The sequence below is a fragment of the Pogoniulus pusillus genome, chromosome 14, assembly GCF_015220805.1.
Source record: "Pogoniulus pusillus isolate bPogPus1 chromosome 14, bPogPus1.pri, whole genome shotgun sequence".
Taxonomy (NCBI): Eukaryota; Metazoa; Chordata; class Aves; order Piciformes; family Lybiidae; genus Pogoniulus; species Pogoniulus pusillus.
Genome location: NC_087277.1, coordinates 1073446 through 1099246, shown reverse-complemented (window position 1 = coordinate 1099246; position 25801 = coordinate 1073446). Strand labels below are relative to the sequence as shown.

The following is a 25801-nucleotide window of genomic DNA, read 5'->3' as shown; positions in this document are numbered from 1 at the left end:
GGGGTGCAGCCTGCAGAAGAGGAGGCTCAGGGCAGAGCTCATTGCTGTCTGCAGCTGCCTGCAGGGAGGCTGTAGCCAGGTGGGGTTGGGCTCTGCTGCCAGGCAGCCAACACCAGAAGAAGGGGACACAGTCTCAAGCTGTGCCAGGGCAGATCTAGGCTGGATGTTAGGAGGAAGTTCTTGGCAGAGAGAGTGATTGGCATTGGAATGGGCTGCCCAGGGAGGTGGTGGAGTCACCATGCCTGGAGGTGTTGAGGCCAAGCCTGGCTGGGGCACTTAGTGCCATGGTCTGGTTGCTTGGCCAGGGCTGGGTGAGCTTGGAGGCCTCTGCCAACCTGGTTGATTCTATGATTCACTCAACTCACTCTCCCTGCCCTTCTTCATGCTCCTACAACTACTGCTGCTCAGCAGGCTCCTGTCAGTGCAACTCTTCACAACATCAGCTCCTTTATCCAGCACCACGTGAGGCAACAAAAACGCTGTGTTTGCTTAACAGAGAGGTCAGGAACTCCTGGCTAAGGAGAGGCTATCTCAATAATCAGCAGCCCACACTTAACACTGGTCATAAAAATCCCAGCAATAAGCACTCCTGTCACTGCACAAACACAAAGGAGGATTGCTGGTGCTCCTAGAGGAAGGGGCTAAGACCCAGCCATTTTTAAGGTTTGGGGTCAGCTTCAAGGCAAAGTGCTGTTACTCTGCTTCTCAGCAAAGGGAGTACTCAGCACTGCTCAGACTACACCTTGAGTGTAGTCTGGAAGGTGTCCAGAGAAGAACAACAAAGCTGGTGAGAGGCCTGGAGCACAGCCCTGTGAGGAGAGGCTGAGGGAGCTGGGGGGGTGCAGCCTGCAGCAGAAGAGGCTCAGAGCAGAGCTCATTGCTGTCTGCAGCTCCCTGAAGGGAGGCTGTAGCCAGCTGGGGTTGGGCTCTGCTGCCAGGCAAGCAACAGAACCAGGGGTCACAGTCTAAAGCTGTGCCAAGGGAGGTTCAAGGCTGGATGTCAGGAGGAAGTTGTTGGCAGAGAGAGTGATTGGCATTGGAATGGGCTGCCCAGGGGGGTGGTGGAGTGGCTGTGCCTGGAGGTGTTGAAGCCAAGCCTGGCTGGGGCACTTAGTGCCATGGTCTGGTTGACTGGATAGGGCTGGGTGCTAGGTTGGGCTGGCTGAGCTTGGAGCTCTGTCCCAACCTGCTTGGTTTTATGAGTCTAAGTATCAGTAGTGTGTGGATTACAATTGAGTGAAAAATGAGCAGCTTAAAGTATCTTGCAGCAGGAACAACTCTTTCACATGACAAATCTGAGAACAGGGCTTGATCAGCAAACACAAAAGATATTTTAACAGCATGTAACCAACAAGAACTACTAGAGCAATAAAGTGTCAATCTTGTAATGACAGGGTGAGGGGTAATGGGTTTAAACTGGCAGTTCTTTACAGTGAGGGTGGTGAGACACTGGCACAGGTTGCCCAGGGAGGTTGTGGAACACAGAATCACCCAATGTGGTCTCTGATTACATTGGGTGATTCTGTGTTCCACAATCTCCCTGAAGGTGTTCAAGGCCAGGCTGGATGAAGCCTTGAGTGACCTGTTCTAGTGGGAGGTGTCCCTGCCTGTGGTAGGAGGTTGGAACTGGCTGAGCTTTGAGGTCCCTTCCAAGCTAAACCATTCTGTGATTTATGCTTCCATCAAAGATAGTAAAAACTATTAAACAAAACATCAGAAACCCAGAAACAATAAAGAAAGGTAAGGCATGCAGAGGAGAGATTGAACAAGGCAGCTGATGGCTTTAACTAAACCCAGACAGTGGTGGGACACAGATGCTTTATGACTAGAGGACAGCACACACGTTGCAATCAACAGGGGACATAAGAACACAGCTATTAAAACATGACTGCAGCTGACTGTTGCTGTAGAGCCACAGTGAAGTCCTCTTTAATTAGCTGCCCTTCGACTTTGTAATTGCTCATGCCAGCAGAGCAGCCAAAGGCAGATGCAAACAGTGTTGGCCACACTCACCCCAGTTAATGCAACCAGCACACCTTGAGCCCTGCTAGATGGGTTAAGTTATCTGCCTTTGAGCGCTTTCTGACTCATCAGCAAATTCCTTGCCGCTTCTAGTGGCTGCTTCACCACCTTTCAGAGTGCTCCCTCTGCCTTTAAAAGCGCTTGAAAACACTCCTGTGTTTTCTCTTGAGTTCTCACCAGAGAAGTTTCACTTGTCAGCAGCAGCAAAAGCAGAAAAGGATCCTGACACTCCGTATGTGAGGCATTCCAGAGCCCTGACGGCAGTGAAGCATTAGATTTACCGGGCTGGCAAATGGCATTGACCTTTGAACCCAAAACCAAGAATGACAACTGCAGGGCCTGCTGAAACAAAATACACTGCTGACACCTATGCAGCCCAATGTGCTAACAGAGAGAAGAATCCTGCTGGCTTTCCCCTCCATGAAATTCCATTCTGTACCCCCCACTTCTCATTCTTTCCCAGCTGAAAGGAGCACAGCTCTTTGGAGTAGCTCAGTGTGGTTAAGCAGAGGAAGCTATGCTTGTTTGCACGGAATCTGCTGTTTCCTCTCTGCCAAAACACTTGTTTAAAGAAGTCATGTAACATTTCTATTAAGCTGTAAATGCAGTTGACAAGGAAATGGCCTACTGGCAGTGCATTACCTTTGTGGCAGTGCCAACCAGCCTACAGCAAAACAGCTCACATGGCAATTCCAACATGCATTCCCAAGGGACAAAACTGTGCCTTACATAAATACCACAGAACTCCAGCAACATCTAGAAAAGGCAATGAAAATTTGCCCAAGCTTTCATGCTTGCCTGTATCAATTCTATGTCACAACTCAAACCAAGTAGGAAAGCATCTGCATATGCCCAAGAGCCCTGTGAAGCTGTATCAAATGACACTGGGAAAACTCTTGCAGCTTAAATCTGTGTATTTCTTGCTAACCGCTGGAACAACTCACTAATAACAACGAAGGAAAGCTGCTGGGATCAGATGTAGAGGATCATCAACTGCATACAAGCTCTTAAAAAGCATAACCTAATTTATTAACAAGAACACATGTTCTGCCTAATCCACAGTTGTTGTGCTAAATTACTCTGGCCTTTGATAGCGCTCATTTGATTACAGGAATTAAACAGCCTCACAAGCTTTCAAACTCAATGACCTCTGATTTACAAGCAGCTATAGGCAGGCATATAAAAGTCCTCTCTGATAACACAGTCTTCACCGTTCAGCACTTAGTGCAACTACATGTAGTGATGTGAAAATGAAGTCAGAACCACAGAATGGTAGGGCTTGGAAGGGACCTCCAGAGATCAGCCAGCCCAAGCCCCCCGACAGGGCAGCAGCACCCAGGGCAGCGCACACAGGAACACATCCAGGTGGGCTTGGAAAGGCTCCAGAGCAGGAGACTCCACAGCCTCTCTGGGCAGCCTGCTCCAGGGCTCTCACACCCTCACAGCAACAAAGTTTCCCCTGGCACCTCCTCTGCCCCAGCTTGCCCCCAGTGCCCCTTGTGCTGTCACTGCACAGCCCTGAGCAGAGCCTGGCTGCGTGCTCCCGACACTGCCCTGCACAGCTTTAGCACACACTGAGGGCAGCCCTCAGGCTGCTCTGCTGCCAGCTGCCAGCCCCAGCTGCCTCAGCCTGGCCTCACAGGAGATGTTCTCTGCCTGCAGCAGCCTGGGGGCTCTGGGCTGGGCTCTGTCAAGCAGTTCCCTGCTCTTCAACTGAGGGGCCCAGAACCGGACAGAAACAAAATCCTCAGCATGAGCAAATGATTTGATTTGTCATCAACAGTTCTTCAAAATATTTCCAAATGTTATTTCATCTTAAGTTAAAATCTCATCAATAACAAGCTTCAGAGATACTTCTTTTGCCTGAGCATTTTCAGTTGGAACAGTAACTTTAAGTTATCCAATCACAGAGGAAAAATTAAAATCATGGTGCAGGAAGATTCCTGAGCTGTGCTTCCAGGACTACACAATGTTCCCAACTGCAAAGACTCACTAGCTTTAACTGAGTGCACCTTGCCATACAACCTCAGCAAACATCTCTGCTCCAAACAGCACACCCAAAGAAAAAACTAAGAACCCCACTGTTTGGCTTTAGCTGAATGACCCCAACAGGAGGGACCCCCCCAACACAGTGGCACAGAGCAAGCTCGATCCTCTATCCTGCACTGTATGGCAGGAAGAGGTTGGCTGTGGTTTATGGGACTTGTGATATAGCCTAGAGTTTGGAAAGTTTCCTGTTCCAGGTTTCTTGTATTTGTTTCTTCCCCAGTTCCCAGGCTGGTGGCAAATGCAGCAATGGAAGACAAACAACTTGCAATGCAGAGGTAAACCCACCTGGGCAGCTAAACTGTGGCAAGCTATTGCTGCTCAGGCATGGAACCCAGTGATCAAAGTACATCCTGTGGACACCCATGTACCCAGGAGGTGAGCCACTGAAGGACATCACAACCACCAGCAGGTAGATCAAGCTGCCAAGATTAGAGTGGCTCAGGTAGATCTGGACTGGCAACATAAGAGTGAGTCATTTCTAGTTCAGTGAGCCCATGATGCCTCAGGCCATCAAGGAAGGGATGCCACACACAGATGGGCTGGAAGTGGAATCATAGAATCAGTCAGGGTTAGAAGGGACCACAAGGAGCAGCCAGTTCCAACCTTGCTGCCATGGGCAGGGACACCCTACCCTAGAGCAGGCTGCCCACAGCCTCAGCCAGCCTGGCCCTGAACACCTCCAGCCATGGGGCCTCAACCACCTCCCTGGGCAACCCATTCCAGGCATTCTCATGCTCAACAACTTCCTCCTCACATCCAGCCTGAACTTCCCCACCTCCAGCTTTGCTCCATTCCCCCCAGTCCTGGCACTCCCTCAGAGCCTAAAAAGTCCCTCCCCAGCTTTTTTGTAGCCCCCTTCAGATCCTGGAAGGCCACAAGAAGGTCACCTGGGAGCCTCCTCTTCTCCAGCCTGCACAGCCCCAACTCTTTCAGTCTGTGCTCACAGCAGAGCTGCTGCAGCCCTCTGAGCATCCTCCTGGCCCTGCTCTGGACACACTCCAGCATCTCTACAGCCCTTTTGTAATGGGGGCTCCAGAGCTGGATGCAGTACTCCAGGTGAGGTGGACTTAACTATGGACACCACTGCACAAGTGATCCATGCATGTGAGATGTGCTGTGATCACACAGCCCCAGCAGGCAAAGCCTCTGTGGCATGGGGGATAATAGCTGAAGTATACATAGAGGGAAGCATGGCAGACAGATTGCATCACAGCCACACCAAGGCAGCTGGGACTCACTTACATTAAGATCCTGACACAGGAGACACCAACAAAAGCAAAGCAAATCAGAGAGTCAAGTATTCACACCATTTCTTGCACCAGACCAAAGATGAAAGAGAAATTAATCTCTCTGAGCAATATAAAGTGCTAGATGATATCAAATGGGCTGTCAAAATCAACAGCTGAAGAAAGGCTGTTTATTGGTGCTCAGTGCAATCAGTGTAGCTCTTCTACAGCTCATTAAAAAAACACAAGCATGACCAACAGTGGCACCAGTTCTACCTAGATAAACATTGTTCTCCATTAACTTCTGCAGGTGATTCCTTTACAGCTGCTCCTTCTCAGAAAGCAAAAGCTTCTGTTGACATTTTATTCTTTAGAAGAATCCCAGAAGGGCTCAGGTTGGAAAGGACCTCAGAGCTCATCTACTCCAACCTCCACACTATGGGCAGCAGCTCCTCCCACTTAGACTTGGCTGCTTTAGGACTCAGCCAATTTGACCTTCAACACCCCCATCAAGGAGGCAGCCACAGCCGCCCTCAGCAGCCTGTGCCAGACTCTCACCACCCTCACACTCAACAACTTCTTCCCCAGCTCCACTCTAACCCTGCTCTGCCTCAGCTCCAAACCATTCCCCCTTGGCCTGTCTGCAGACACCCTCAGGAGCAGTCCCTCTGCAGCCTTCCTGCAGGATCCCTTCAGGCACTGGCAGCAGCTCTGAGGTGCCCCTGGAGCCTTCTCTTCTCCAGGCTGAACACTCCCAGCTCTCTCAGCCTGTGCTCATAGCAGAGGTGTTCCAACCACTAACAAATTTAAAAGAATTATTAATATTAGCAGTGCTCACACAGGATAATCCTGAATCCTTCTTCAGGTCATCTTGACTTCGTAACTCCCTTTCAGAGGATGGTCTGTTTGTTATGGAACCCTCCAAGTGCAGGTACAGTATGGAATAGGCACTATAACATTTCTAGTTAATTAAACACTTACTGCCTTAGCTCTCTCAACTGGAGAGAAAAAGCATTCTGGCCCCTTACAGACACATGTTAAAAGAGAGGCAAACTGCAGTGACCAGGAAGCAAGAGAGCAAGCAAAAATCCTTACTCTTAAGAAATGTGTCCATGAACTTGGAATGGTCTGGGTTGGAAGAGCCCTGCAAAGGGTCCAACCCCCTGCAGTTAGCAGGGACATCCTCCAGTAGAGCAGCTTGCTCAGCACCCTCTTGAGCCTGACCTTGACTATCTCCAGAGATGGGGCCTCAACTACCTTCTTGGGCAACCTGTTGCAGTGTTCCCCCACCCTCATGGTCAAGAGATTGTTCCTAACATCCAACCTAAATCTACTCTGATTCCAATATTATTCCTTTGAAAATTGGAGGAGGTCTGGGGCTATTGGTTGTCTGGTGTAGGGTGCAGGGGGGTGGTTTAGGTTTGTTTTGTTCATTTTGGTGGTAGTGGTGTTTTTGGGGTAGTACTTTTTTGGTTGTGGTTGAGGGGAGGAAGGTTGTGGTTTGTTTTTTTCCAGTACAAACAAACAAGAAAACAGTGCTACATAAACTTACCCTCATTGGATGAATATCAGCATATGGAGGCTTTCCTTCAGCCATTTCTATTGAGGTGATACCAAGGGACCAAATATCTGCCACGCAGTTATAGCCAATCTCTTGTATCACTTCAGGAGCCATCCAGAAGGGTGTTCCTATCACAGTGTTTCGTTTTGCCATTGTATCCTGCAAGCATTTGATTAATCTAATTAAAACAGGGATGTTTATTTTCAGATTCTTTTGCTATTCATTTAAAAGTTAAAATAACCACCCAAAGGAGGGTAGCCAACCAAACAGATTTAGCCCATCAACCTGTAGAGGCCAAAAAAGGACACAATGATCATGATCACAGCCTCAAGGGAAACTTTAAAGTTGGATCCTCAGGCACTTAAGTACACTGGGTTATAAGAACAAACAGCTAGAAACTAAACAGCCTTGCAATTTCTGATGTACTCTTCATGATAGAGAATGTTAGCTCTACCACTAGTCACTCCTCAGACAGCAGGTTCGAGGCAGAAGAAAGACAAAAGCAAGAGAACATGGTTAGGAGCACCAATGTTTAACTTCTCTTTCCATGGGGACTTACTGTTAACTGGCCAGCCACACCAAAGTCAGCTAATTTGGCATGCCCCTCTGTGTTAAGCAGGATGTTCCCAGCCTTTATATCTCTATGTATTTTCCTCATGAAGTGCAAGTATTCAAGTCCTTTAAGAGTAGATTTCAGAATAGTTGCAATTTCATCTTCTGTTAGCTGCAAGAAAGCACAACATCATTTTAAGGTACACAGGCAGAGTTTATATGTTTTAACTATTTCAAGCAGGACCAGTTCACACTGATGACTGTAACTCACACACACAGTGTACCTCAGTATACCACACAGTGTACCTCAGCTATTTCAATAGAGGAATGTGCCAAATAGCATCTTCATACAGCCAAATTCAGAGATTCACAGAATGCTTCAGGTTGGAAGATCTCCCACTTCCAGCCCCCTGCCATGGCCAGGGACACCTTCCACTAGAACAGGTTGCTCAAGGCCTCATCCAACTTGGCTTTGAACATCTCCAGGGAGGGGATATCTACAGCCTCCAAGGGCAACCTGTTTCAGTGTCTCACTACCCTCACTGTAAATGATTTCTTCCTAATCTCCAGTCTAAGTCTGCCCTCCTCAAGCTTCAATCCATTTCCTCTCATCCTATCATTATAAACCCTTATCAAAAGTCTCTTCCCAGCTTTTTTGTAGTTCATCCTTTTATTACTGGAAAGGTGCTCTAAGGTCTCCTAGAACCTTCTTTTCTCCATGGGGAACAGCCCCAACTCTCTCATCCTGTACCCACAGGGGAGGTTCTCCAGCCCTCTGACCATTGTGGCCAACTACGGACCTGCTCCAGCAGCTCCATGTCCCTGTTATGCTGGGGGGAACCAGAGCTGGACAGAGTGCTGAAAGTGGCATCTCAGCAGAGCACAGGAGCTGAATTAGCCCAGAGGTCAGTTAGAGAAAGCAAGCTACTAAATGAGAGAAGGGCTTGAATGATGCAGCTCAGATGGCAAAATAAGCAATATTCCCTTGCCTAGCAGTCAAAAAAGTCAGTAAGCTTTAGATGTTGACTTTAGCCTGCTGCACGAATTCTACACCACACGACTAATACATATTAAGAGATAAGAGTATTTACTGAAGTCTGGAAAGGAAACACTAAGAACCCCTCTGCTTGGCTTTCTATTAAGCACACCACACAGGTCTTTAAGTCTACAGGCAAAATAAATAAATGATTAAACACCCACTAGAAATAAAGAGATGCTGTAGGCTGAGCAGTCCAAATTGCTTCTCTTACTGACTACTTTATGCTGCAGATCTCACTTACTATGACAAATGATACAATAAGCTGCAAGTGTCAACTGGCAACAAGCCAACAGTCTCCTCATCACCCAAGAAAAAAATAAGCCAGTAAAAAAAGTTAAATAAAACTGAGCTATATCTTCACTTATCTGTTTAACAAAACATATGGACTAGTGAGCAAGTCATCAGCACAGTTATCTTCACTGCTTCAGACCAATGCAATAGAACAAATACCAGTGTCATCAAAGAAAGAGGCAATCTTTTACAGGCACCAGCCTCTCTGAGAACACTTCTCAGATTTTCACCATTTATTCTAGAATAAAAAAAAAAACCAATCCAAAACCCCACACAATTCGTTCCATGTGATGCAACTGCTCAAAGAAATACAGAGCAGCTATTCATGCAGCTGAAATGCTGATCAACTACAGTCCTTGATGTTTTAATGTAAGAACTAAGCAAATGAACTTGACACACCCTTGGAACTGGAATGGGTTGCCCAGGGACACGGTTGAGGCCCCATCCCTGGAGGTGTTTAAGGCCAGGCTGGATGAGGCTCTGGCCAGCCTGACCTAGGGTAGGGTGTTCCTATCCAAGGCAGAGGGGTTGAAACTAGATGATCCTTGTGGTCTCTTCCAATCCTGACTGATTCTATGAACTGCAAGAAACTGCAAAGTGAAGCTGACTACTCCGACTTGGCTGCAGCAGTGGCTTGCATTCTCCTCCCTTTCTCTGCTCTTCCAACCCTACTCAGAAATTCCTTCCAGTTTAAGTTCTGAAAGTGTCGGTGCACATCTGCACCTCTCTCCAAAAAACCACCACCAAAAGCCTATGAGAAACAGAAATCCTACTCAGCATCACTCTAATGACTGCAGAAAGGAAAAAAGGGTTATTCAGAAAGAGGGCTGCACTCAAGTTACTAATAATGAGTTTCACTTACTTAAACAGAACCACTTTCCTATGCCAGCCTCTAAACAGACTCATAAAACCTGGCTGCAGAGTCCCAGGGCACAGCTCCACATCTATTTATTTACACAGCACTGCCAAGCTCTAGTCTCTCTTTTCACTAAAGCAGCAGTCCCCACTGTGTCACCCTACCACTGCACAACTTTAACTGACCCCAGGCAAAACCAAACCTGTCTGACAACTTTCTTCCAACCAACCAGTTCCCTGATCCAATTCATGGCACAGTCGGACAGAGCAGAGTAAGAGCGGCCCCAGCTGGCACTGCTTTCCAAGTAGGTACCCAGGTTGCTACACCCAGAGAGTTTCAGTGCCCTCCATGAGCATGGTGTCATTGGCTTCACGCTCCACAGCCAGCAGCCGCTGCCTCGACCACTCCTTGCCTGCAGTGTCTCTGAGACCTTGCAGTGTGTTCTGCTCAGCGGCACACAGCTCAAAGCAGCTTTGTGCTGGCTGCAGTGCTGCCTCAAGCGGTTGTACGCCAGAACGGAAACCCCTCTCACACACAGCTCTAACAAGATGGTTTTCCTGGCATGGCACCAAGGGAGTAAAAGCTTCTACCTGACTTGGAATCAAGCAAGAAGGGACTTCAGTCAACTGTAAGGAAAGAGGCAATTCTCATTATGTGAGCCAGGAAGTTTGAGGGGAGATACACTAAAGCTGTGATTACCCGAAGACTCACACTACAGGCAATGTCAACTCTGGCTACTAACAAATACTGTATGGTTTTGAGTGTAGCATTTCCTGCCACAGCTTTGCCAAAGCCACCCCAGTGCAGAAACAATCCAATGTCCTCAATCTCCAAAGACTTCCATGCAGCTAATCCTGAACATGGCCCCAAACTCAACCCCTTGCAATAACAGGCAGGCCTACATCTTACTGTCCCCTTTCATCTCAAAATGCTCTTAGGAGAAACTGTGCTCAGGAGGCTCTGCAGAGGTTTCTCTTCAGTAGGTTGTGAGTTTCTAAAGACAACAAAGCACAATATATAGTTCTTTACACGGCACATGAGCTAACCTAAGCCTGATGCAGAAACCCTTTTTAAGCCAAGCAACTCATGGGAGAAACACCACAAACTGAAATCTTGCAAAGTCACAAACCAACTCTTTAAATCTACATCACAATACTTCCTAACGATGCCTCTTCCCTTCTTTACCCTAAATTGCAGGCTCTCATCATAAAGATGGTTAAAAGGCACCACACATGCAGCGTAGTGCCTGTGCCTCTGCAGGTGACTTCCAGCTTACAAAGCACACAGCTACGAGCAGAATCAGCCCAGTCAGTGCCTTGGCACAGCACACTACTGGTCCAGTACTCTCTAACAGGAGTCTGGCGTGGACATACAAGTAATGCCAGTAGAAATACCACAGACAACAAGCAAAATGCCCCAAACTGTTTAGTGTTTTAATACTAGAATCATGCTGCAGCCAAGATTGCTGCCTTGGTCTAGATGCACACTTCTTACACCATGCTATTCCTGATCAAACCACACAATTATCTTGCTTCCTGTAAGCAGGTTTCCTTCATTCTTAGCTTCCAAACATACAGCATCATTCTTCTACTAGCACAGGACCTACTACACCTTGCACCTCACAAGAATTTCACAGACATTATCTTTCTACTTTGCTTCTAACTTCCAGTTGTACCAAAATGCTCATTTGAAGTCTTGTGGTGCATTTCTCTGCGTGGTATCTCTGGCTAGTTCTGATCCTGTATGCTTTGTTCCTTTGATGGCTTGGTGCTCCCTTCTAAATATGAGTCATCAATGCAGCACTTTAGAATCCTTCATCATCCAAAGCACATGCAAATCACACATCAAAATGAATGATAAAGGTGAGCAACTCTACAGCCTACACAAACAACTTAGCCATGAAACTAGTCTTCAAAAATGGACATTTGGAGCAAGGAGACCGCAGCAAATTCAGGTGTTAACACAGCTTTTAGAAGACCAACTAATGATATCTTTACATCTGACTAGGGATGCCATGCACAGCAGAGACTTAAGGGTGCCTTTACACAGCCTAGCATACGTTACCCACTTCATGCAGCTGTTGGGACAACTCAGCTACAGGTTTTCTGCTCACAATCGTTCTCTTTCCCCAGGGCCCCTTTGAAGGGGCCTGGGTCAGCTGAATTGCTGTAACTGCCTAAGTCCATTCCCAGCTGCTCTTTTTACACTAAGTAATACATGCATATTAAGCCTGCTGCTTCCAGGAAGTATCACATTACTGCATCTAAACAGTTTGATTAGGTCAAGCACTCTAGGGAAGTCCACTCTCATGGCAAATAAAAGCACCATGCTATAACCATTCTTCCACTAGAAGCTATGAAGCTCAAACATCACCAACCATAACTGCATACCTCTTGTAGTCCTCATCTGTGTGAAGACAAAGCTGGACTAACAGAGACTGAGATGCAGGAGACATGAGCAAATGAGCAAGGGAGAAGAGATAACAGTTATTAGGATACCCTTCCCACTTGTAATATTTTAAGTGTAACAATAACTAAGGCAGAAAACTTCAGAGAGCTGCTGCGGTTGCAACTCTAGCCTGAGGTCAGAGTTAGAATCTTGTTTCCATTGCCTGCTAGAGAACTCCATGAGACTCTCCTGCAGCTACTTCCACTGAGCTTCACTTCAAAAGCAATTACATTTCAGGCCTCTTTTTTTAAGCTTATCTGCATGCTCTGTGTGAAGACAGACTCCAAACAAAGTCACAGCTTACGTCTGGAGGGAAGTACCAAATCACGGCACCTGAATTACTTAGGGTGGCACAGCTTGGTCTGAGACATTCAGTAACAGTCTCAAGCTAATGAACACAGTCCCTTCTTCTTCCTCCTATTTTACAACTAAGGGGACAAGCCAGCACTATGCTAATGGATAAAATAAGAACTCAGTACCACAGGAGAATTAGCAGATTTACTCAAGTATAACAAGTTAGGCACAGGATCATATGAAGGAAGTGTTAACTTTCCATGCAGAGCCCAAGTCTCTACTGGAACATGTCCAGAGAAGGGCAGCAAGGCTGGGGAGGGGCCTGGAGCACAGCCCTGTGAGGAGAGGCTGAGGGAGCTGGGGGGGTGCAGCCTGCAGCAGAGGAGGCTCAGGGCAGAGCTCATTGCTGTCCGCAGCTGCCTGAAGTGAGGCTGTAACCAGGTAGGGTTGGGCTCTGCTGCCAGGCACCTGGCAACAGAAGAAGGGGACACAACCTCAAGCTGTGCCAGGGGAGGTCTAGGGTGGATGTTAGGAGGAAGCTGTTGGCAGAGAGAGTGATTGGCACTGGAATGGGCTGCCCAGGGAGGTGGTGGAGTGGCCGTGCCTGGAGGTGTTGAGGCCAAGCCTGGCTGGGGCACTTAGTGCCATGGTCTGGTTGACTGCAGTAGATGATCTTGGTTGGATAGGTTGCACAGGTTGGACTGGATGATCTTGGAGGTCTCTTCCAACCTGGCTGATTCTCTGATTCTCAACAGGCAGGATGGGAAACCCATGGGAAAATTTTAGCTACAATTCACTAGCACAAGGACAAGCAGCTGCCATGTCTGCACACAGCTGAGGGCAGCAGCCATTTAGTTAGCTGAGTTTTCAAAGGCCTTTTCTGAGAACCCTCTGTGAATCAGGCCAGGATCCTGAAGGGCAGCTGTGAGCACAGGTCAGCTGGAACAGCATGAGCAGGCAGCCAGGTATCAAAACAGTGCAAGTCACTGTGTGAAAGCAGCTTCACCAGTGTGCAAGATGTTATTTGCAGACAGATCACCTGGCTCCCAAACTACACACCTGCTCACACCACCCCTCGACAGCAACCGAGGGCACCCTGCATAGTCTGCATCGTCAGTGTGGCAGTCTTCCCTGTCCTGCCAACCAGAAGCAAAGCCTCAAGCAGAAGCAGACACATCTGCAGATCACCATCCTCCAGTAGGGCTGCTGATAGCAAAGCATTAATGGTTTGATGAACACAGGATCCTCAGAGGAATGAGGAGTACTGGGGAGAAACAGGATCTAGCTGACAAAGGAGGTCAAGAGGACCTTTGCCACCAGGCCTGCTAACCCAGTGAGAGGAGCTTTAAACTAGGTTCACCAGAGAACAGAAGCCAAAGCCTTCAGCTACGTGGAGGAAGAGAACAGGGAAGCACATGCTGGAGAGGTTTCCAGAGGGGGGTTCTTGACTCCCACTGAGACGAGGTAAGGCAGATGGGTACAGATGAGTCTTATAGGTCACAATCAGAAGGGGAGCCCAAAAGGAGGATGACATCACAGCACCTGCTGCAACACCCAGTCTGAAAGGTGAAGTACAGGATGCCATCCTCAGCACTAGAAGAAGCCTCTGACACAAGCCACTGTTTGCAGGGTGAGGTGGGGTGGTCAGAGAGTCAGTCACCTCAATACCAGCTGGAAGGGCAACATGGCAGAACACACCCAAAAAAAAGCTAATTCTGAAGTGAGCAGTACTCATTTTTACTGCAGGTCCTGCACAGGCCCACTGCAGGAAATGGTCCACAAGACCAGCAAGTCATGAGTAGAGTAAGAATTCACCAGGGATGGAAGAGGCAGGCTTGGCAAGCAACTGTTGAGATAGTGGTGGTTAAATTGTGGCGGGAAGTGACAAATGCAAGTAGCAGAACCAGATTTCCAGGTAGCAAACCTTAGCTTGTTAAAGGAACTAATAAGTGGAATCCTCAGGCAATGTAACCTTGATGGGCTGGTTGAGCACCAAGGGCAACCTCCTCCAAGCATGAAGAGTCCTCCTTCACATGCAAGATAACAAGCAAGCACAGCAGGAAGCCATCTTGAGTGAACTAGCAACTCCTGACCCAGCTAAAGCACAAAACCCAAAGCATACAAAGAGCAGTACCAGATTAGTAAAGACAAATAAAGAAGCACTGCCTGGATACTAAGGAGCAGAGTTAGGAATGCCAAGGCTACGGTGGGTTTGAAATGGGACAGGAAGAGCCTTGATTGGTCTATATGCAGGGAAAAAGAAAAGAAAAGATAAGCTGGGCTGCTACTGAACAGTCACAGAACCACAGAATCAGCCAGGCTGGAAGAGCTCCAAGCTCAGCCAGCCCAACCTAGCACCCAGCCCTGGCCAACCAACCAGACCATGGCACTAAGTGCCCCAGCCAGGCTTGGCTTCAACACCTACAGCCACAGCCACTCCACCACCTCCCTGGGCAGCCCATTCCAGTGCCAATCACTCTCTCTGCCAGGAACTTCCTCCTAACATCCAGCCTAGGCCTGCCCTAGCACAGCTTCAGGCTGTGTCCCCTTCTTCTGTTGCTGCTTGCCTGGCAGCAGAGCCCAACCCCACCTGGCTACAGCCTCCCTGCAGGCAGCTGCAGACAGCAATGAGCTCTGCCCTGAGCCTCCTCTGCTGCAGGCTGCACATCCCCAGCTCCTTCAGCCTCTCCTCACAGGGCTGTGCTCCAGGCCCCTCCCCAGCCTTGCTGCCCTTCTCTCAACACTTTCCAGCACCTCAACATCCCTCTTCAATGGAGGAGCCCAGAACTGGGCACAGCACTCAAGGGGTGGCCTTAGCAGTGCTGAGTACCAGGGCAGAAGAACCTCCCTTGTCCTGCTGCCCACACTGCTCCTGAGCCAGCCCAGGATGCCATTGATCAACCTACCAGAGATTTCTGCATCATTTATCAGTGTCTTCTTTGCATCAGTCTTCAGGAGGGTTTCTGTGACCATCAGCTGTCCTTGCCTTGTAGCAAACTAGGAATTACTCCAGTAACTTGGGGAAGTACAAGTCCATGGGAGCAGATGAGCCACATCCAAAGGTGCCACAATGCTGGCTAGTGCCAACCCAAGGCTACTTCTTACAAGCTTGCAAGATTCCTGAGGAAGTGCAGGCTGTACAGATTACCCTCAGTCTCCATGATGAGACTGAGCAAATCCTCACAGGAGCTAAGTCCCAGACACACAAAGAAGGACTGCAAACAGCTAGCACAAGTCGTCTGGAAGGAAATCATCCCAGATTCACCTGGCCACTTCCCTGTGAGCATGAGTAGCTGAGGATGTAACTTCATTTGATCTTTAACAGCTCAAGTAATCTCTTTTCAGCCAGTCCTGGGGAATTATGGAGGAAATGTTGAAAAGCCACTCGCTGAACTGCCAGGCTCATCATTTAGCCAACAGCCATCACTAAACGGGACCCCTAAGTCATCCCCGGGGGCTTCCCTCATCACCACCTGCCTGAACAGCAAGCTAGAACACATCCCTATCACACTTGGGGTGTCATGACACAAGAGGCAAGCCACCAATACATTAAAAAGCAGGGTGCCACTCAGAGGGACCCCCACAGGTTGGAGGAAATAGGTTGACAATGAAGTTGGCAGTTCAACAAAGAGAGAGTCTCACACCTAGGACAGAAGAGCCCCAGGCCATGACCAGTGTGGGCTGAAGATGAGTGGGGCAGGCAGCACTGCTGCAGGACAGGCTCTGGGGTGGATCCAGCAGACAAGCTGGCCATGAGTGAGTAAAACACTCTCAGAGCAGGGAAGGCTCAGTTTCAGGCTACTATAAAAGAAATGCTGACAAACTGGAGATTCCAGCAGTGGAGGCTGGAGTACCCCACGTGCCAAGCTGACAGAGCAAGGTTTGTCTTGCCTGAACAAGAGTGGACACTTCAGCATGATCTTAAACAGCCCAAAGGGAGGATAACCTAGAAAAAGAGGCAGGCAGTTCTCAGAGCAGCAAAGAGAAAGGAGAACGGGCAACAGTCACACAGCAAGCTCGGCCAGAGACAAGAAGTCCTCAGGGCTGTGGACAGACTGCTGAATCCCCTCCTTTTCAGATTTTCAAGCCAGATGGACAAGGTCCTCATCAGCCTAAGTGAACTTCCGAGTTTGAGTCAAAAATCCATCCTGCTGGAATGGGAGACTCAAGTAGATGATTTCCAAAGGTCTCTTCCAAATTAGAAGGCTAACCAATTTCAAAGCAGTGGCACAGTATCCACTTCCTTTCTCACTACCTCCAGAATAAAGACCCAGTTGCAACAGATGAACCTTTCTTTTCCCTGCAGTTTTCCTACATGTCCTCGCCACAACAAGGAGCAGTAAGAAATGCATCCCAACTTTAAACACTGTAAAATTCAGCACATCTGGAAGAAGGCCATGCTCTCCTGGGCGTCATGAAACTGAACTCCTTAGACTGACACAGAATGTACTGCCTGGGTTAGACGTTTGTATGAGAGAGGCTGGCTGAAGAGACTAACAAAGCAGCTGATGCTTCTGCCTCTCCAAGGGCTAGGGAAAAGAGCACTGAGGGGAGGCAATAAAGTTCATTTTCTCCCTTCTACACTAACAGGAATAAGACTTTGTGAGTGTTCTGTGGTGCAAGGTACATACAGGGCACCAAAAGAGGACTGACCTATTAAACATTCACCTAAACGGCTACTGCTAGTTGGAACTCCCTAATCTCTGAGTGGGAGCAAGACAGTTCTATGCATGTCTCCAAACCATGGCCTGCTGACAGACTGCAAAGTGCACACCTTTTGCCTTGCACAAATCAGTGACTTTCACTAAACTCAGGGCATCTTCATCTTTCAAAACGCATTTGCTGCTGATCACTCCACAGATGAAAAGGACAAAGAGACAGAACAACTAAACAGGCTTGTGTCTTGAGGAACCATGGCACAGACAGGCCTCTCAGCACCAGCCAAGACCTTGTCTCGTAACTGTAACTCTTCCTCTGGCTTCCAGTCTTAGCTCAGTTAATTTTAACAGGTGTTACACATGGTTTGATTTAAAAAAGAACCCCGACTCACCGTTTTATTACGAAGTCTAATTATGTCTGAAACAGAGCCAGCCCCACAATACTCCATAACAATCCACAGGTCTGTGTTCTTAAAATAGCTGCCATAGTACTTGACAACATAGGGACTAGATGGGGAAAAAAATTGACAAGTAGGTGAATTATTAGTAAAAAATAGAAATGAATCACAACTGCTGTTAAAAAGATGGCACTTGGACTCACACTGACACAGCAAAACAGCAAGTCATCAAATCCTTTTTACAGCAGCAATCAGCTTAATCACTGCTTTGTTAGAATGAAGTCTGAGTGCCCAATAAAATTCCAAAAGGCACTACTCTATATATATACAGAAATCAAAGCCTTTCAGTGATCTTTCAATATGGAATAGGTTACCAGGAATGCACAAGGCCCAAGACAGGAAACACTGACTTTGGCCTTGGCGGTGCAAGTGAAGCACACACAGACAACTCAAAGCAGAAGCAAGTACTTGCTCTTTCAACTCTTTATGTGACCCTAGAATGGCTCAGGTTGGATGGTACCTCAGAGATCATCTCCTCCAACCTCCCCACCACGCACAGGGACACCTCTCAGCTAGACTTGTTTGACCTGGCCTTCAACATCACCAGGGATGAGGTAGCCACAGCCTCCCTGGGCAGCCTGGGCCAGACTCTCACCACCCTCACACTCAACAGCTTCTTCCTCAGCTCCACTCTAACCCTGCTCTGCATCAGCTTCAAACCATTCCCCCTTGGCCTGTCTCTCGACACCCTCAGGAACAGTCTCTCTGCAGCCTGCCTGTAGGACCCTTTCAGCTACTGGAGCCTTCTCCTCTCCAGGTTGAATAACCCCAGCTCCCTCACAGCAGAGCTGCTCCAGCCCTTGGAGCATCTTTGTGCCTCCTCTGGCCTCACTCCAGCAGCTCTGTGTCTTCCTTATGCTGGGGACACCAGAACTGGAGGCAGAATTGCAGGTGAGGTCTGAGCAGAGCAGAGTCAAGGAGCAGAATTCCCTCTGTTGCCCTGCTGCCCACACTGCTCTTGGAAAAGTTCTTCAAAGCATCTCCTGTAAGTAAGCTGTCAAAGAGACTGCATGAAGTCTGCAGCAGCATATTTCAGCTGCATTCACAAGCACAAATCCATCTCCACAGAGGCCCTCAGAACAGCAGAACTGTCACACCCACCTGTCACACTGCTGCATTATAGAGATTTCTTTAATTATTTCTTGAAGATCTGACTCCACAGGGACCTGTTTAATTGCCACCACTTGACCAGACTCTTTGTGTATTGCTTTAAACACACTGCCATAAGACCTACAAATAAAAACAAAGAGAATTTGAATTTTTTAAACAAGATTAAGCTGCTGCTCGTTTCCATTACACAGAAACTCCACACTCACAAAGGCCATGTTTAAGCACAAGTTTTAGGCTGAAAAAAACATCAGTTCTATCAGAACCTCAGGAAAGATGTGCCTCAGCGTGGAGTGTACCTAACCCCAGCACAGGTGCAAGCAGCTTTGCTGCCTTCATAAACAAGAGACATGAAAAATGCATAGATATGCTGTCATAGAATGGCTTCTGGGTGGAGGGGACCTTGAGGATCACCTAGGTGCAATCCTCCTGCCATAGGCAGGGACACCTTCCACTAGGTCAGGCTGCTCAAAGCCCCATCCGGCCTGGCCATGAACAGTTCCTTTTAGGTATCACAAGAACACTACAAGGTGTCCTTGGAGCTTTCTCTTCTCTGGGCTGATCAATTCTAATTGTCTTAGCCTGTCCTCATAGCAGAGGTGCTCCAGTGCCCTGATCATCAATGTGGTGCATCTCTGGACCTGCTTGAGCAGACTGATGTCCTCCTTACTCTGCAGGCCCCATTGCTGAACACATACTTCAGGTGAGGCACTGCAGAGTGGAGGAGAAGGAGAGAATCATCTCTCTTGACCTGCTTCTCTTGACACAGCCCAGGATGCAACTTGCTTTCTGAGCTATGAGTGCACATTGCTGTCTCATATTCAATTCTTCATGGACCCAGCCTGTATTTGTGCTTGAGACTGCCCTAACCCATGCGCAGAAGCTTGCACTTGGTCTTGTTAAACTCCATGAGGTTTGCACAGGCCCACCTCTCCAGCCTGTGACAGTCCCTCTAGGTGGCATCCCTTCCCACACTGCACAGCAAACGTGCTGAGGCTGCCTCAACTCACCATCCATGCCACTGACAAAGAGGCTAAAGAATGCCAGTCCCAACACCAAGCCAAGGAACACCACTCGCCACTTGTTCCCACTTGGACGTCACACTGCTGATCACACACAAGTCGAGTGCCAACCCCTTCCACCCACAGAATTCAGGTCTCTCCAGCTGAGACACAGATGTCATCTGGGACACTGTTGATGCTCTGTGCAAGTTGGTTGCTCTTCCCCTATCTGCCAAAACTCACACTCCATCGTGGAATGCCACCAAATCCATCAGGCTCAGCCTGGAACTCCACCATGCCTTTGGGGAAGCATGGAAGCCTACTGAGCAGTGCTTAGGACACTGGAAGTCACTGCCTCTATCTAATATTCCAATATGTATTATTGTTTCCCTCTGATCCCATCCTTTTAGAATTGTCTTTACTTACCCTTCACCAAGTTTCTCCAGAACATCAAAAACCTCTTCAGGCTGCTTAGTTAAACTGTCTTCACTCAGCTTCTTCAGTTTGCTAAAAGAAAGGCACAAGTGATTGGTTTCTTGGAGGCACAGAGGACACAGAACTCGAGCAAATTTTCATGACAGCAGCACTCAGAAGATTTTTTAAATTCAATTAAAATATCTTGTTTAAATGCAGTAATTTAAATCAACCACCATACAATGGAAGAAGTTATGGCTTTTTTTTCCCATTATCACTTTCCCACTAACATTTGCTTGACTCAAAGGAGCATGAGAGCAATTCAGTGTCCAAGTCACTTCCTTTGCTAGAGCAGGAACAGCCAAAGGACACAGCGAGGCACACCTCTCACCAAAAAGCAGCCAGCACACCAACAATGTGCTTATTGCTGCCTGGAGTAGATCATGTTGTTCTCCAAGAAAGCAGGAGCCAGTCCTTCACTCATGTGAACTACCTCCTGGCTGAAGGCTGCCATGGCTCCTAAGCCAGCGAGTTCCATCAAGCTGAAAGCAGACCCCAGAGGCAAGATGACTGTGGAGCAGATGGCAGCACACCACCTCCACAGGTAGCACACAACCAAACTCACAGGAGCTGAGCAGTCTAAGAGCTGTCAGGAAAGTTCCTTTGCACCTTTGCAAACGTACATAGGGACAGGGGCAACAAAACCTCCAATTGTACACAGCCACCACCGCCACTACATTTTGCCTTTCAGTTTTCCCACACAGCTTTAAATCACTCAGCATCATCCTACACATCTCCCAGCACCTTCAATCCACTCCTACCACTACCCTTCCTCCTTTTCAGGTAATCCTAGCCTTTCCCCAGTCTCCATCATTCCTTCCATCCATCCAGACACCCCAGACTCCTGACAGCTCTCAGAACACAGCCTGGCTACAGACTCTCAATGGAGCTGACACTGAGCAGGGCACAGGAAAGCAGAAGTGCAGACACACGGCAGTGAGGCTGGGTGGCTGCAACGTGTAAATCCTTCAGCCCAGAAGTTACAGGGCATTTCGCTGCAAGACTGAAACAAAGAGTTAATCCTGTATGACAGCCAAGGGTACTGCTGAAGATGAGCTGAGGAATAGCTGGTGCTATAATGTTAAAGACAAAGTATTCCATGTGCAGCAAGAGGAAGAAGAGAAGCAAAATGCCAAGCACCTTATGGAAAATAAATTATCCTGTAACACTTTCCTAGAAAGGAAGCAAAAACAGGGGAAGGGAGAAGAGCACAGCCAGCAAAGACTGTCAAACCTAGTATCAAGAGAACAGTGATAAGAAGAAAGCTCTTCATAGTAAGAGACACTGCTCTGTGATGGACAGAACTAATAAAAAATAACCTTAAATGGCTAAGGAATTCCAGAGTCAAAGTAAAGACAAGTTTAAAGCAAGTGGACCAAAGCACAGGTCACATGGATTGGCATTAGACAAGGACAGCAAGAGCTGGGGGAGGGTGCACACGTTTGTATCACAGAACTGTTTCACGGATGCAGCAATTACAGCAATACAAAAAGCATCTGCAATCAGCAAGGAAAGGTGCACAACCTGCTGTAAAGAGCATGCAGTTTTCAGCAGCAAACAGGCAGCAAGCTGAAAAGCACAGGCATTTATGGGAGAATAAAAGTCTTCACCCCAAGGAAAAGGCACAATACCAACACAAATAGCACAAAACTCCTATGAGAGCACCTAAACAGGCTGCAAAAGCAGCCTACAAAGCAAACATGGGGACACATAGCTCTGCTTTTTTTGACCTCTCTCTGCTTCTTAGAGACAAGAAAGCACTAAGATGGAACTTAAATCTCACAGGGAAGCACACAGATCATTACTAAACAATTCCAAGCTGAGACAAAAAGAAGTTGGGGGTTGGGTGGAGAGATTTTGTAGGTAGGTACTAAAGAAACAAATTTTGCTTCTTTTGTTTCTAACTTTTTCCTCCTCTTATCAGGTCACCTGCAGCCTTAAAAGCAGTGTTCACAGAATAAGTTACTACAAACATCCTTCGCTTGCCACTACTAAGGGGCATGTCCAGTATGCTTAGGATACCAGCAGAGCCTCAAGAACAAGAAAGCAAGACTGTTAGCTGAGTCCTCTGCTTCAGCAAAGAGCTGCCTAGCACAAGGCATATCCAAGGGACTTTTTACTCACTGCAAGTCAGTAACCTCGATCTCAGCTAACTGCGAGAGTAACCTCAACCACTGATGTTTACTGGCACCTGCTCCTAAGAGCAATACCTTCTAAAATGACCAGGAAAATTAATAACGTTTTGAAGAGCCATACCAAAAGGGTTCCAGCAGCACTGCTAAGGCCAAGGCACTGGAAAGGTTTGCCAACGGGCACCACAGGAGCCTACTGCTTACATCTGCCTGCTAACAAAACATGGTGTGACTGTTCCAAGTCACCCCTACATTTAAAGCAGGCATCAAAACAATTCAGCCCACAGAAAATAATCTACACTCCTTCACAGAATCAGCCAGGTTGGAAGAGAGCTCCAAGCTCAGCCAGACCAACCTAGCACCCAGCCCTGGCCAACCAACCAGACCATGGCACTAAGTGCCCCAGCCAGGCTTGGCTGCAACACCTCCAGGCACGGCCACTCCACCACCTCCCTGGGCAGCCCATTCCAATGCCAATCACTCTCTCTGCCAACAACTTCCTCCTAACATCCAGCCTAGACCTGCCCTGGCACAGCTTGAGGCTGTGTCCCCTTCTTCTGGTGCTGGCTGCCTGGCAGCAGAGCCCAACCCCACCTGTCCTTCTGGACTTGCAGGAAAAAAAGGATGCTGTAACAGATGAGCTGAGAATGGTGATCAGAAAACTAACAGGGCACAGATATGCAGGTTTATGAAAACACTTCACATCTCATGGAAACCTGAGTTAATTGTCTCGTAAAAAACTCAGTTCAAGTCTTCCCTCCCATGAAAGAAACAAATACATTCAGCTCTCATCACATGCAAATTTCTAAAAACAGGCTTCAAAAACCATGAAAAGTATAAACAGGTGCCAAAGAATTCAGAAGTTCTCTCATCAGCTTTCTAGGTCCTCCTGATTGAATCTGAAGGTTTAAACAGCTAGGCCAGAGGACTAACTCCTCCTAGGTTAGCTCCCTAACACCTCCAGACAGGTAATAAAGTCAGAAAATATTGCACCTTTAAAAAAATAAATAAACAACAAATCTAATGCTAACCTCGAGTTTTGTATCCAATCCTTTGATATCCTAAAGCATTGCAGTGGCAACATTGATTACTCCTTAGGCACTCATATTCCTGCTGGTACCTGTCCTGCCTCCTTTGAGACATGCAGCACCCAGAACTACAGTGTAGGCCTGGCTCTCCTTGGGATCATAAAATGGTTTGGGTTGGAAGGGACTTTAAGGATCAGCCAGTTCCAAGCCCCAGCCACAGGCAGGGACACCTCTAATAGAACAGGTCACTCCAGGCCTCATCCAACCTGGCCTTGGACACCTCCAGGGAGGGAGCAGCTACAACCTCCCTGGGCAACCTGTGCCAGTGTCTCACCACCCTCACTGAAAAGAACCCTTTCCTAACATCCACTTTCAATCTCCCCTCTGCCAGTTCAAACCCATTCCTCCTCCTCCTGTCATTACCAGACCTTGTCAATAGTCCCTCCCCAGCCTTCCTGCAGCCCCCTTCAGATACAGGAAGGCCACTCCAAGGTCTCCTGGAAGCCTTCTCTTCTCCAGCCTGCAGAGCCCAAATTCTTGTAGCCTGTCCTCATAGCAGAGCTGCTACAGGTTGGAACAGGTTGAGCTTGGAAGTCTCTTGCAAGCTAAACCATTCTATGAATTCCTGCAGAAAGCTGTTTCTAAAATATTTAATGCAAAAGGAATACTTAAAATAGAATACAAAATCTGATTAGTATCTTTGAACCATAGAGTCAACCAGGATGGAAGAGAGCTCCAAGCTCAGCCAGCCCAACCTAGCACCCAGACCTGCCCAACCAACCAGACCATGGCACTAAGTGCCCCAGCCAGGCTTGGCTTCAACACCTCCAGGCACAGCCACTCCACCACCTCCCTGGGCAGCCCATTCCAATGCCAATCTCTCTCTCTGTGAACGATCTTCTACACTGACTCATGGTGCACAGATTTTCCATTAAACTAACAGAAGCCAAAGGCAAATGCTTGCGACAGCTAAGTACCTATGCAAAACGTGTCATTCCGTGTGCCACAGCACTACGCAGCTGCCTTCTGCGCAACACACAGCGCGGCCAAGAGAGACTTGTTCCAGGTTAAAGTATTATTACATGTAACGTTATCCGACACGACTAAAGCAAACCTATCCTGTGCCCCAAGGAGCCAGCGCCACATCTCTAGCAACAGGCCACGGCCTCACCTCTGTTACACCCTCAGAGGAGACGCCAAACGCCCCCGACCTCACCACCTAGGTAACGCGCACCCCGAGCGAGCACTTCATTCCTTTCCTCTTCCCACTCCCTGCTCTGTAACTGCAGCTATGCCACCCCCACCCCCGCCAGCGGGACACAAGGGCACTTTCTAATGTACGGGTAACAACTTCTGCTGCTTTCTTCCAGCAGCCTGCACTAAAATGCAGAGCGACCTCCCAGACAGCAAAATGTTCTCGGCGATGAAGTTTTCGTTCCACATTAAAACGGTACTGCCGCAGCTCAGCCAGCCTCGAGGGGCCGGCCCCCAGCCGGCCGGTTACCCAGGCCGGTTACTTCGGGGATGTGCCCCTGGCAGAGGACTTTCCGCAACAAACCCCCTCCGGCCGCCAGGCAGCTCTCAGCCCCACGTCGTTGCCCCACCACCCCACTCACAGCGCCCAGAATCGGAGCCTTCCGAGGTCGGAGAAGGGTCGGGGAAAGGGCGGGCGCGACCAACCGACGGCTCCCCCCGGGCCCAAGGCCTCATCCCGGCTGTGCCGCCGCGCTCGCTTCCGGGAGGGGCCGGGGCCGCCAGGGAGGGTCGTTACCTCTTGGGCGCTGTCTGCTCCATGCCGCTGCTGCCCCCCGGCCGCCCTGTCCTCAGCGGGGGCTCCCCCGCCGACCCCTGGGGCACCGCGGGCCGGTACCGCTCAACTCCTCACAACTTCGACGCCAGCTCGCGGTCCCTTTAAGCGGGGCTCGCGCCCTCCCCCGGCCGCCGCCGCCCCCGGCCGCGCTCCGGCCGCCGCCACCGCCGCCGCCAGCCGCTGCCGCCGCGGCCCGCCCCGCGCCGCTCACTGGCCGCTGCCCGCACGGGCCGGGCGCTGATTGGGCGGCGCGGGTGCCGCTCAGAGCCGCAGGCGGGTCTGGCCCCTCCCCACGAGCAGAGCCGGGGGGGGGGGCGCGCTCCCGGCATGCTCGGCGCGGCCGCGGCCGCAGGGCACGCCGGGAGGTGTGGTCCCGCCCAGGCGCTGCCCGTTCCCGTTCCGGCGGCGGCGGCGCCGGGGGCGGCCTGGCCGGGCGGGGCGAGCCGGGAGGCGGAAACAGAGACCCGGGGCCCCGGGGTCTCATAGCCGTTCCTCCCTACCTGCTCACCTCAGCCTCTGGCTCCTGGGGCTAAGCCTTCGGGCAGGAGCGGGCCTGGGGCAGAACCTCGGCCGCTCCTTCCCAGCTGTCGCCCCCGGGCCGTGTCGCCGCGGGGCAGCGCTGCCGGCGGCCTGCGCCTTTCATCCGCCCGCCTGTGCCAGCCGCGGGGCAGCTGCGTGTGGTGCTGAGCTGCAGCCAGTCCTTCCTCCAGGAGCTAAGCCTCCATGCAGAACCGGCTGCAGAGCGCGGCAGGGAGGACGTCCAGAGGCAGCCGTGGCAGGACGGGGAGGCTGGCT

The 25801-nt window shown here is 49.3% G+C and overlaps 1 protein-coding gene across 1 annotated transcript in view; it reads right to left on the bottom strand.

The window, feature by feature from the left end:
* STK3 (serine/threonine kinase 3) overlaps positions 1-25101 on the bottom strand; it is a 91922-nt gene extending 66821 nt beyond the window's left edge. The window contains exons 1-6 of the mRNA XM_064154033.1: positions 24968-25101; positions 19989-20069; positions 18556-18684; positions 17389-17503; positions 7418-7582; positions 6850-7017 (exon numbers count right to left, since the gene is read on the bottom strand). Of these exons, the coding sequence (XP_064010103.1) occupies positions 6850-7017; positions 7418-7582; positions 17389-17503; positions 18556-18684; positions 19989-20069; positions 24968-24990 (681 nt within the window). The 5' untranslated portion in view covers positions 24991-25101. The remainder of the gene's footprint in view (positions 1-6849; positions 7018-7417; positions 7583-17388; positions 17504-18555; positions 18685-19988; positions 20070-24967) is intronic.
* Between the last annotated feature and the right edge of the window lie 700 nt (positions 25102-25801).